The sequence below is a fragment of the Thunnus thynnus genome, chromosome 18 (genome assembly GCF_963924715.1).
Source record: "Thunnus thynnus chromosome 18, fThuThy2.1, whole genome shotgun sequence".
In the NCBI taxonomy this organism is placed as follows: Eukaryota; Metazoa; Chordata; class Actinopteri; order Scombriformes; family Scombridae; genus Thunnus; species Thunnus thynnus.
In genome coordinates, this window is record NC_089534.1 from 7,124,040 (window position 1) to 7,136,735 (window position 12,696).

At 37.3% G+C, this 12,696-nt stretch overlaps 1 protein-coding gene across 3 annotated transcripts in view; it reads left to right on the plus strand.

Annotated features, from left to right (window-relative positions):
• Positions 1-8,251, plus strand: part of LOC137168937 (sorting nexin-14-like) — a 32,172-nt gene extending 23,921 nt beyond the window's left edge. For 2 of the 3 annotated variants that reach the window (XM_067571812.1, XM_067571814.1), the window contains 7 exons: positions 36-155; positions 1,712-1,835; positions 2,318-2,482; positions 3,771-3,866; positions 4,630-4,721; positions 6,095-6,151; positions 8,063-8,251. In XM_067571812.1, the coding sequence (XP_067427913.1) occupies positions 36-155; positions 1,712-1,835; positions 2,318-2,482; positions 3,771-3,866; positions 4,630-4,721; positions 6,095-6,151; positions 8,063-8,092 (684 nt within the window). In that variant the 3' untranslated portion in view covers positions 8,093-8,251. The remainder of the gene's footprint in view (positions 1-35; positions 156-1,711; positions 1,836-2,317; positions 2,483-3,770; positions 3,867-4,629; positions 4,722-6,094; positions 6,152-8,062) is intronic. The other variant, XM_067571813.1, reaches the window with a different exon arrangement.
• The last annotated feature ends 4,445 nt before the right edge of the window (positions 8,252-12,696 follow it).

A 12,696-nucleotide genomic window follows, 5' to 3' on the forward strand; every position in this document is an offset into this window, starting at 1 on the left:
AATAACCGTGAAACCTGCCGATGTCTGTTTTCCAGAAAGGACAGAACCTCGAGCCTTTCATCCAGTCCTTCTTCAACTCCTGCGAGTCGCCCAAACCCAAACCTAGCCGACCTGAGCTGACCATCCTCAGCCCCTCCACCGAGAACAACAAGAAGGTACAGAAATCAAGCTCTGTTCAACACAAACTAAACATCCCTCTCCCGATGAAATCAGAGCAGGATGTTTACTGTTTTCGTCCTTTAGCACCACTGCTCATGAATCCTAGACCTCCCAAACCCGAAGGGGGAAAACTTCAACACTTTATCGAAAGGAACTTGAATGGTGTTTTCCTGTCAGTCTGTGGAGATTTGAATTTCCTCAGGCCTCAGGAAGGAAGAAATATGTATGTTCTTATGATAAACCTTGTTTATTTTGAGTCAGTCCCAGAACCACCGCCCTGCTGCTGGAAATACTCACTAGATAACCAAGTTCAGCGCTGAAAATAGTCCCCAACAAATGCATTATACCCTCCTGTTTTTAAAAATGAAACTATACATTTGTGAGCAGTTTTTTACAGATTTATGTCTTCAGTAGGAACAAATGGGCTTGGAGCTGTGAGCCACAGACAGAGAAGGGAAGGAGGAAAGTGTTGACAACAACAAAAATAAAGATTGTCAGCAAAACTCTGTTCAAACCCACAGAATTTTATCTTATATTCTTTAATAGTTCTAGTAAAGGTCCCAAAATTGCCAAAAACCCCATTTCGACTGAAAGGTTCCTGGAACTCCCAGAAAAACTAATCTCAGGAACTCAAAATAGCCGAACTAATAACCACATATTTACTGTTAATGACTGTGATATTGGAGTTAATGAGTGAATGAATAACATGGATAAATATAGAGGAGGGAAAAGGAGACTTATTTATTTCTGCTTCAGAACGTAAGGTCATGAAACAATCAGGAAATAAATTTTTATTTCTCAGTCACTCTCTTGCTCGTGCTCTCGAGTCAGAAGGTTTATAACAAAGCCTAACTTTACTTTTAACGTTAACAAACAATGTGAAATGTCCTCCCTTTGTCCTGAAATCGATACTAGAGTACTTCCCTGTTTTAGGAATGAAGCGGTACACGAGTTAAAGCAGCTGAGGTGTCAGTGTTCAGGAAATAAAGTTTTATTTCTCAGTCACTCTCTTGCTCGTGCTCTCGAGTCAGAAGGTTTATAACAAAGCCTAACTTTACTTTTAACGTTAACAAACAATGTGAAATGTCCTCCCTTTGTCCTGAAATCGATACTAGAGTACTTCCCTGTTTTAGGAATGAAGCGGTACACGAGTTAAAGCAGCTGAGGTGTCAGTGTTCCTCCAATAAGCAACGCACAGCCCTGCAAACCCCGCCCCTAAAATTCCTGTACCTTTGGAAAGTAAAACCTCCTCTGGATCAGGGTTAAAATTTAGTCTCTAGTTTCTCCGGTAAAAATGCAGATTTAGTCCCTGAGTTCCTCAAGAGGTATTTGGATCCAATGATGCAGCCATCAATACAATAGAGTCTCCCAGTGTAAACATATAGTAAGAATGACAAGCTGGAACAAGCTAGAATATACTGTCAGAGTTTAGGATGGGATGATTTTAACCACCTAAAAGCTACGTGACAGGAAGTTGTATCATTTACTTCTTGTATTATGTGATTGTAATATTCATGACCGTCGGTGATAATTCACTCTATTAAACCTGCAGCTCTTTAACGACCTGTTCAAGAACAATGCCAACCTGTCAGAGAGTTTGGAGAAGAGATACAACCACAACTGCTTCATGGAGATGATCAGCGTCGGCGGCATGTACGACTACATGATGTATGTCGGTAAGTGGTGGTCGACAAGCTCAACAGTTGTCTCGGGGTGAAGGAGAGTACTGTCTTTTACTGAGTACTGTCAACATAGAAGACTAAAAAAAAGTAAGGTAATAATAATAATGAAAGTAGAATGTAAAGTAGTACTAAAATTAAGCCCAAAATTAATTTATATTAAACTTGAAATGAAATATTGACTGTACGAAGGAAATATGGGTCGCGCTACAGACAAAGAAGTGAAGTGTATGAAATATATGAAGGTGACAGTTGCAAAAATTAAATGTGACGTGCATAAAAAATCAAATTATTTAACAGCGGAGGTTGAATGCGAAGTGCAATGTACAAAGTCCAGTTTGGTGAAATCTGTGAACTTGAGAAGGAAGATTTCATCTAAATGAAATCATAAAATAATAACAAAAATGTTGACGTGTATCTCTTAATGATATGCAACTGTTGGATTGTTTCTTATGGAAATTTCCAATATTGACTCACAGGTCGAGTTGTGTTCCACGTACCAGACTGGCTGCATCACGTCCTGGCTGCAGGGAGAATCCTGTTCAAGAACACTTTTGAAGCCTACATGGACCAGTACATGCAGTCCAAACTGGAGCACATCCTCCAGGAGCACCGCATGGTCTCTCTTATCACCCAGCTTCGAGGTAGGAAAGCGTGTATGTGTGTGTGTGTTTACTCTTATAGACCCAACGTGACCGGAGCCGAAGTGTCAAAGTTTAACAGAATTTATTTTCTTGTACAAGAAGGAGCGTTTCACAATGCACCACACAAGATGAGCATACAACAAAGTTTTAAACAATATAAGTGGGCGTTTCAGTTCTTCCCCTAATCTGTTAAGTATAGACTATAGATAACATCATGACTGTTTTAAGTGCTCCTGTCCAGGAGCCACCCTGCATAACTGACCCCCAGATGACATGCCTCGCCCTGTCTCCTACAATTTATTTATGTCTCTATCTTCCTTTTTACAAGTACAGTGCTGAACTTCCTTTAAACTTAGCTGATGAGTCTGCTGATGTTGCTGTACAAAACAGGAACAATTCATCATGATTTGATGGTTTAAAGGAGTAACACAGGTACACAGTGTAATCATAAAGTAATATATTAAGAATTTTACTTTTCATCTAAGTGGGTGGGTAGAAGTTGTTCTTGGTGGGTTGTGATAATAAAGGACACTTTGTACCATTCTGACACTTCCCACCCTGGAAAAGTTCATCTATAATCCGTTAAATCCGCCCCTCATCTTATCTAAGTGATTAACAAGATTAATGTCATTTCAGTTTATTAAAGCTGAGTTGAGTTTTTTTTTTTTCCACTATTACAACTATTATGTCATAATTCTCTGATAAAACACTTCTGTTCATGTGAGCGAAAACCTTTACTGCGGCATTTTCTTAAAGACTCTAAAAACCTTTTTCTAAATGAAAATAAAAAATCAGGCTGCTTTTATGACGGTGAGTTCTTGGCTTCGAAAGGGCTATTTGTCCAGCTTTTCTGATACGACTGGATGTAACAATAGGTTAGGAAGTAAAAAAACTGTAAGAATGAATAAAAACAGGAACATTATCTTCTTTATCAGTTGTTTTAAAGGAAAGGACGGAACAAAATGTTCATTATACAGTTTTCACTCACCTCTCACGCTAACATACTACAGGACGCCCAATAACCCTCTAGATACAGTATGTTTAATAGAAGTTAGTTTTCTCTTCTTCACTTTATGTGGACGTCTCATAAAAGTTTGCAGACGAAATAGTGGACAATGTGTTTTATAAACAAAAAAATGTTAAGATTTTCACCTTGGCAACAGCGTCTCCAGCCATGTGCCTGCAATCATGTTCTTCTCTTTGAGTGACAGAGACAGAAAAAAAGGGAAGACAATTGTTGATATATGAAAGTTGAATGTAGTTCTCTTTATGTTGTTAATTCCTTCAGACGCCGTGTTCTGTGAGAACAGCGAGGAGCGAACCACAGAGGACAAACAGATCAGAGCCAAGCAGACGTTTGAGGAGATGATGAACTATTTACCAGGTCAGTTTGAAGACATTTTCATGTTATTGTTGTTATGGTAGAAATACTGTTCCATTCTTCAGCCCTTTGGACTTTTCTTTATCAGCAAAATAGCACAGGAATGTAAGATTGAACTCCCTGCAGCGTGGAGCGTAACCATGGAAATATAAAAGGTAGAGTTTCAAATGGAGATAATGGAACGTATACAACAAGGTCCAAAACTCTGAGACCACATTGAAAATCTCTGATATTTTCATGTAAGTGCATGGAACTTTAAAACGCCTCTCAGAAACTGGATCAGTTGTATCCAATAGCACGATCAGGCGGACCACATCATCAGAAGATCAATAAATCAAGCTCAGTTCCCTGAGAAATAGAAAAGCAACTTATTCACAGATACAGAATTTGCTAAAGACTGGAAAAGATTGCTGGCTTGAAGTGGTCTCAAAGTAGTAGTTTCTAAACCACTTCTCAGGAGGGTTCCTGTTTAGGTCTGAGATTTATAACAGTGACAGAAGGGTGTATGTAAGGAGACAAACAGGAGAGAGAATGATTACACAAAAAACATCCCACCATCAGTGAAAAGAACATCTTTAGGTTTAATGGTGGGCAGAAATGTACACAACATCAGGTCAATAATAACAACACTGATTCTCATTGTTATTTTCAGGAATGTGAAAGCTAAATGTGCTTCACCAATTCTTAAGACAGGTCAAACCCAACGAGAGATGAATTGTTTCAAAAGTTCAATAAATTTAATGTATGCGTGTGTGTTTGATTTTAGACTTTGCTGGAAAATGCATCGGTGAGGAGTCAAAATACGAAGGCATCCGGCTCCTCTTTGATGGTTTCCAGCAGCCTCTCCTCAACAAGCAGGTAAACAGTAAAACTTTGAACCATGAGAGCAAGTACACACATATACACAGTGGTGGAAAATAACAGAGTAGATTTAACCAGTTACCGTGTCTAAGTACAATTTCAATGTAAACAGGAGTCGAAGGTACAAATATGTGTGAGCTTGACCTTGATCAAAAGTCAAAGGTACAAGTCTGTGGACATAAACACTTCTAGGTAGAAGTTAACTACGACTCCAATGTGTGTTTAGGTAAGAAACATCTAATCACAGGGTCATGTGAGCAGCCAACAACAGGCGAAAGATAAACATTACAATGTTAAAGGATAAGTTCACAATTTTCCAAGTCCATATGAACAGTGAAAGAGGTTTTTCCTCGCTGTAATCGTTCCTCCTGTTCATACTGGCTGTTAAAAGATCCTTCAAATGTGCTTTCAATGTAAGTGATGGAGGCCAAAATCCACAATGTGTCCACACAGTCATTTAAAAGTTGATGTGAAGCTTATATGAGGCTTCAGCAGTCTGAGTTAGTCATATCAAGTGGATATCTGACACATTTACAGTCTTTTTAGCATTAAATTCCCTCTTTGTGTTTCCCTGTTGAGCTGCGGTGGAAGTATAGTAACAAAAAGAGGAACTTTGGCACTAAAAAGACTGTAAGGTTGAAAGATATCTACTTGATTTGACTCATTTGGACGACTGAAGCTTCATATTAGCTTCAGATAAACTTTTAAATACATTTTTGTGGACTGTGGGTTTTGTCCTCCATCACTTACTTTGTAAGTGCATTATGAAGGGATCTTCTAGTGGTCAGTATGAACAGGACGAATGATTACAGCAAGAAAACTGAGAACACAACTGATTCACTTTCATATGTTGGTTTTATTATGGATGAATTCAGCAACTCTCCTGCAATGTTTGTCCTCAACTCCACCTGTTTAAAATGTTGCATCAAGTGTCTCGTTACTGAGGGTCAGTTTATGATGATAGTTCTTCTCCTCTGGCTCAGTTTTCCTGTTTTCAGCACACATCCTCATGATTTCCAAGACCTTTCTTCCTGTGTTATGTGATTCACCAGGATATTTGTTGAATTTCTCTTATAATAATAATTATTATTAACAAAGTAAAATTATGATCTCTGGCAAAATAAATAATTATGAACTACTAATGTATTAAAAGTAAATATTTTAAACCATCTGTTCCAGTTTGTATTTGAGTTTTCTGTTGCACTTGATGGTTAATGGATTTCAATGACGTTTAAATGTGTAAATATTTACATCAGTATCATTAAATAATATGAATTCAAACCATAGTGAAGCTCTCTCACTATGAGGCATCGAGGTATCCGACTCAAGTAACTCAAGTGAATTTACATTCTGCTGTTGTGTCTCCTCAGATGACGTACGTCCTGCTGGACATTGCCGTGCAGGAGCTGTTTCCTGAACTCAGCAAGGTAAACAAGTGACGGCGGAGAATATAAAGAAATAATACAGGAAGAGACACAGCTGGCTGCACCATGTTTAGAAATATTCTCTGTGAATACGTAAATGGAAAGAGTGGACGAAACAAGGCACGAGACCGCCGCAATGTCTTTACAGATTCATCATGTCAGCATTAATTCATCCTAATTCTTCCCAGAAAAGGGAAGGAAAAAGTTTTTAACGTGAAACAGAGAGAATGTTTAGACTCAGTAACATCAAGTTGTCACTAAAATATGATTTTATATTAAAGATAATATAAAACATGGAGAAATCAGGCTTTTTACCCTCTTCAGTTGAGGTAAATAAAGATCCAGCCTGCTGTTTGAGAGTTCACAGGTTGTTTAGTTTCTGGGTGAGTGTAAGTGTAGAAATGTCTGTGTGTTTGCTAATTTTAAAATTTAATAGCAAATGAATAAAATCAGATTATATATATATATATAAATCCCCCAAACCATCAGTTGCCATGCATATTAATCATGTGATCAAAAAAACCAAAAACCAAACAAACTGAGAATGCCCATCACAATATCCTGGAGTCGTCATCAAATGCCTTATTTTTAGATCTATTAAATTAATCGTTAATATTTGGACAATTAATAGTTTTAAGTCATTTTTTTAAGAAACAAATTTCCAAATTCTCTGATTTCAGCTTCTCAAATGTGAATATTCTCTGGTTCCTTTAGTCTTAAGGCTTTGGGAAACTTATCAACATTTTTTTCACCATTTTCTAGACATTTTCCAGACCAAACAATTAATTATCGACCAATTGGTGCATCGTTAAATTGAAAGTTTGTACAAATTGGGTTCAAAACAGGTCACTGAGTTTGTGCGGGTTGACTTTGCATCTGCATATTAAGATTCGGCGCAGATGTCGGTGAAATACGACTCAGTTCATCCCTCATGAGTCCAGAGCTCTACTCTGATGTCAGTTGTTTATGAAACCAGTACAGATTGTGTAACATCCCATGATGTAACAGGGCATCGACACTCTGTAGGCCTTGCAGAGGATTAGATGCAGTGATTAAAAGCCTTTTTAAAGAAATAGTTTTGTGAAAATGCTTATTTGCTTTCTTTGCGAGAGTTAAGCTACGGTCACATGATGTTTCTGTTCACCTGAGTTTCCCCGCACTCTGCCCTAAAAAAGGATGTGATGTGGGTAATAAAATATCGATCAGAGTGATTTCAAACTGTAAGCAGTGTTTAAGAGCCACGTAGTCTGATAGTACAATAACCTCTCCCCTTCCAGACAGTGCAGCAGTGCGTTTATTGGCTGATCGAGCACATCTGCAGGGTTAAAATCGAACAAAGATGAACTCTGACCAGCAAACCTGATGGAAACAGCTGGAGGTTGCACCAGAACAGGAAATGCATGTTTGAATTTGCCTGTCAGACAGGCTTCAACAGAAGTGAACAGAAAACGCACCAAATATTTGGTGAGCAGAAATGTCAAGTGACAGATGAGAAGATCGATATCAATCTGATGTCTGTAATCAAGTACGTTAGCGTAGCTTAGCATAAAGACTGGAAGCAGGGGGAAACAGCTAGCCTGGCTCCGTCCAAAATACACCTACCACCACCTCTACTTTACGAAGAAACTTAGAATGATAAGTTCTGGGTTCTTCATTGTGTTTATCTTTCCACAAAAACAAATACTTAGCTCTCGGAGGTTCAATAAGTGGCTACTTTGCGGCTAAGTTTATCCAAAATGGGAGCAGCTATTAAAACTTAACCCTAATAAAAAAAAACACTTAAACTGGAGCTCTGGAAAATGTGTAATTCCTAAAAAAAAGACCAGAGAGTTTATTTTCTGAAATGCTTCATTTGATTGTGAACTAACAAGTTAAATATGAAGCAGATGTTTGACGTTGATGCTTCCTCCTCAGCAGGGAGCGAAGGAGGCGGTTGTCATGTGAACCGGAGGATGTTGTACCAAACACTGTATTCACATCTCACACGTCCCGGATGATGGAAGTGCAATACTCAACGATTTCCAAAACCTCTGGGATCAGCTCATCATTCCAATGTATATTAATGCACTAATAAAAAGATCTATATTTATTGATGTCACTGCAGTTAACGCCATCTGTCGTCTTTTCTTTCAATACCGATGATTATATTTACATTTGTTACTTCTGCAAAAATCCCAAAACGATTACTGAAAGTCATCAAACAGGACCTGTTCTGTCAAAGGAGGAGATGTAATTTCAAGAATTTAACAAATTAATTTGACTTTTTTGTGACCATGTTAGACCAAGAAATCATTATTCACAGCAGAGAATTTTTATACGTCTTAAAACATCTCGACAGGATCTCAAACTTAAAGGACAAATTTTCAAACTTTTCAAGGCGCCTGTATGAACATTTCTATTAAAAAGTTCATTTCAAATAATCTCTCCTTCTGTCCAAAGCACAAAAGCCTGAATAACTCAAACTGACTGGGTTTCTTCCAAAGTTAAAATAATTTTTTTTCCCAACAAAATTCTTCAGACATTATCTGACTTTTTTGGACAGTAGACAGTGAAGTGACAGACAGAAAAGAAAAAAAGGGGACAAAGAAGGTTATGACACGGTACAAAATGTCCTTGGCAGGAATCAAACCAGGGACGGTGCAGATATACGACATGCACAGTAACCGTTCAGCTGTCAAGGAGCTCCGGATACATTTCGTCGTCATATAGGTTTCTTGCCAGAATCAGCTTAAAGATTAACTTGACAGCTGTTTCCAGTGTGTCTCTATGTGTTGGGGAGTACTACTGCATATGTGAAAAAAGTGGTATAAATCTGATCGCCTCAAGTGACATCGCTTATTACTCCAGACTCCAAAGACTGCAAATTTGAAAGTTATCTTCTCGACTTGTCTAACTCAGCTTTAAATATACTTTTGCATGAACTGAGAACAATTTTACGTCTTTGAACACATCAGAGAGTGAACACAGGTCAGCTTCTATCATCGTGCTACTTTCAGTATTTTGTTTTTTCTAAATTAAGTTGAAAAAAAGTCAGTTTTTATATTGCCACTTCTACTACATAACTACCATCTGTGGCAGATACTGTTACTTAAACTTCATCAGCTGGTAATACAAAATGTTTCAGTCTTTCCAGATCTACTTATTTAAAGTCAATGTTTCCAATTGTCTTGTAATGTAAAATATGAACTTACATAGAAATTCACTTTGAGTACATAAGTATTATGAGCTTGATGTAGTTAAAGTATTGCAGTAAAAGTAGTGGTTTGGCTCCTCTGACTGATATATTATTATATATGACATCATTAGATTACTATTACTGAAGCATCAGTGTTAGAGCAGCATGTTACTGTTGTAGCTGCTGGAGGTGGAGCTAGTTTCAACTACTTTATATACAGTTAGTTTAGTCCATTGTTTCCCAACTTAGGAGTCATGCCCCTCCAAAGGGTCAGCAGATAAATCTGAGGGTTCGTGAGATGATTAATGGGAGAGGAAAGAAGAAAAAACAAAGTTCTGATACACAAATCTGTTTTCAGTTTTTGGAATTTTTCTCTTATCTTTGATTTTTGCTGAAATATTGGATCATTTGAACATTTATTGAAATGAAAGCATGTGAGAAGTTTAGAAGGAAAAATCAGTATTTGGTGGAGCTGTTAACAACTCATAGACATCTGAAATGTGACCCCGACTACACACTGCTTTTTGTATGACGTCCAAAGCTGAAAAGGTTGGAAACCACTGGTTTCAACTTTAACGATGTGTTGTATTTTAAAAGCTTGTTATATTATCCATTGTGTCAAATCTTCATCTGAAAAGTAACTAAAGCTGTTAAATAAATGTAGTGGAGTAGAAAGTACAGTATTTCCCTCTGACATGTAGTGGAGTGGAAGTATAAAGTAGCATCACATGGAAATACTCAGGTAAAGTACAAAAACCTCAAAATTGTACTTATGTACAATACTTGAATAACTGTACTTAGTCACTTTCCACCACTGCAAAATGTGACCATATAAAGCGTTTATTTTTTACAGAGCCTTTTTTTGCACTTGGAAAAACTGCCTTTGGGTTATACGTGGAGACAAATTTCCAGAGTGACTCACAAGAATAGTCACGTCGACACTTTTGGTTTTGCACAGTACTCAAAACATGCCAGTTGTAATGGAGTCAGTTTAAAGAAGAATCACATGGGGAAAATTTATTTCTGGTTTCATTGGTTTTAATTATAAAGAGAGAATTTTCTCAACAAAGAAACAGTCCAGCTGATGTCTGATGTTGTTCAAAATAAAAATAACCAGTCATGCTGATAAAAAGCTCTCTACTTACAAACTGTGAGGAGTATCTGATACAGTTTGTCTGATAACAAAAATAACTTTTAATGTTCCAACAATTGAAGTAACGTCCAAGGCATTTGTAGCGTTCACGACAGATTTACGATACTAAGTTCACCCAAATTCCAAAAAACATTTTCTAAATTACTTCAAGATGCTGCTGCTTTTATTTTTTAAATGTTTTTTTTTTTTTATGCTCTCGTCACCACGAACAGATTTGCATGCACCTCATAAAACCCAAACTATCTGACTGGAAATAAGATACCACTTTTTGTATTTTGAGTGACCTTACCCTTTAAAGTGATTTAAAAAAAAAAAAAAAAAAAGCTTCTACCATCTTTTCTCTGAGGTTGAAAGTTAACTCTAAACTGTTTAAACACAGGACAAGAAGCTGTTTTCACTGTAAAACTGAATGTGAAACAATAATAAGTTGAAAATGAAACTCTGACTGTCCTGAACACGACTTTTTCCCCCTGTACGACAGCTGCCAAGTCCGTGACCTCTTGTCAGAACTCCGTGAATGAAAGCAGGAGAATAGTTTCCACTAAAACTTAATGTGGCTGTTCTGGTGTGTTTGGCAGCACATTCCTGTGTGCTGGTGCCAGCTGTGTTGGCACTCAGTAAAGCGAGTAATAAGGAGTTCCTGAGCATTAACAGGCAGTGAGCGTTGTTTGGGAGATCCCTCACATAGAGGAGGCCTTGTTTCACTTGGCACTGAGAGTTTTACAGAGAAGCTGCAGTTTTAAGACAGTTGGCCATAGTGGATGTTACAGAAAGCAGAGAGTCAGCAGTTTCAGTTGATATTCAGCCACAATTAGAGGACAATAAACTGGAAGTAGATATTTTATACTGACACTAACAATGTGTGATTCAAGAACATGTATTTGTGATTGCTGTTTTATTTTGTTTACATCTGCTTTATATACATTTATATAGACCTTTTCTCCTTTTATTTGCTGTATAATGAAGTATTTTGGTGTGAGGGTTTAATTAGTAGAGTTCAATTTCTTTCTCTAAAAGGTAAATATTCTCAAGTTTAACCAGTAGTAATTACTTTGTTAATGTTTCAGCCAATGATGGTGCAGGGAAGCCAATCAGATCTAGCAGTTAGCTTACATTCGCTTACATTGTCGGTTAAATTGCACGATTAGCTATTAGCAGCTCCTGTTTGCAGTGCAGCTATTGAAAATGTGATGATTCTCAGGGAAAGTCTGGAGTTTTAAGGTACGTCTTTTTTCTATGATTTCTAAGCAGACTAATAGAGGTTTATTTGTGATGCACATCAGAGACGACGATATCGTCAGAAAGTGTAAGTTGCACTGAATCTAAAAATACGTTTGTTGCTCAGATTTGACTGAGTTATGACGCTGAGAAGGAGGGCGGTTTTTGGCGCAAAATGCCTGCACATCTCCCTCCACGTCCCATAACGTACATGTAAAGTGAAAAGAAAGCAGTGCTAGACTCATGAAAAACTGTAGTCTCAGGAACATACGAAGCTAGAAGTTTAGTTCATTAATGGTAAGTAACTGTAGAATAAGCTAGCTAACTAGCTAGCTAGGCAGCCCGGGTACTTAGGTCCAATGTACATGCTACAGAGACTCTCACATATTGTGCATAAACATTTTAGTGGACCCAGTTTATTTATTTTATGCAAAACACTTTGTTAAAACACTGAAATTCAAACTTATATTTGGTTGTTTAGCCAGTTAGCCTTTAGGGTCTGGTATTAGCCAAATCATAAGCACCCTGAAGCTGTTGTAAATGGCCTTTTCATCATCGTGCCTGTGCATTCAAGAGTTTATTTTTCATGTGACTCAGTACAAATGAAAGGTGAAAGGGTTACATGTGATTCTTGATTGATCCCTACAGGGAAATCCTCTCTAATTGTGTCGAGCGCCTTATGTTTCTGAATTAGAGCTACAACGATTAGTAGCCTAAATCAGTAGATCAGCAGTTGATGTGATAATCAAATCTTTAAATCAATTTTTAAGGGAAAAAAATGCCAAACAACACAACAAAGACATTTGAAGATATCACCTTTGGCTCTAGGACATTATGACGCACATTTTCACTGTTTTTTGACGTTTTATAGACAAAATGATGAATTGATTAATTGAAAAAATAATTGGCAGATTAATCAATAATTAAAATAATTGTTAGTTGTTCTAACTATTATGAATTGACCCTCTGAAGCTTTGAATTAACTGTTACTGGAGCCAGAAA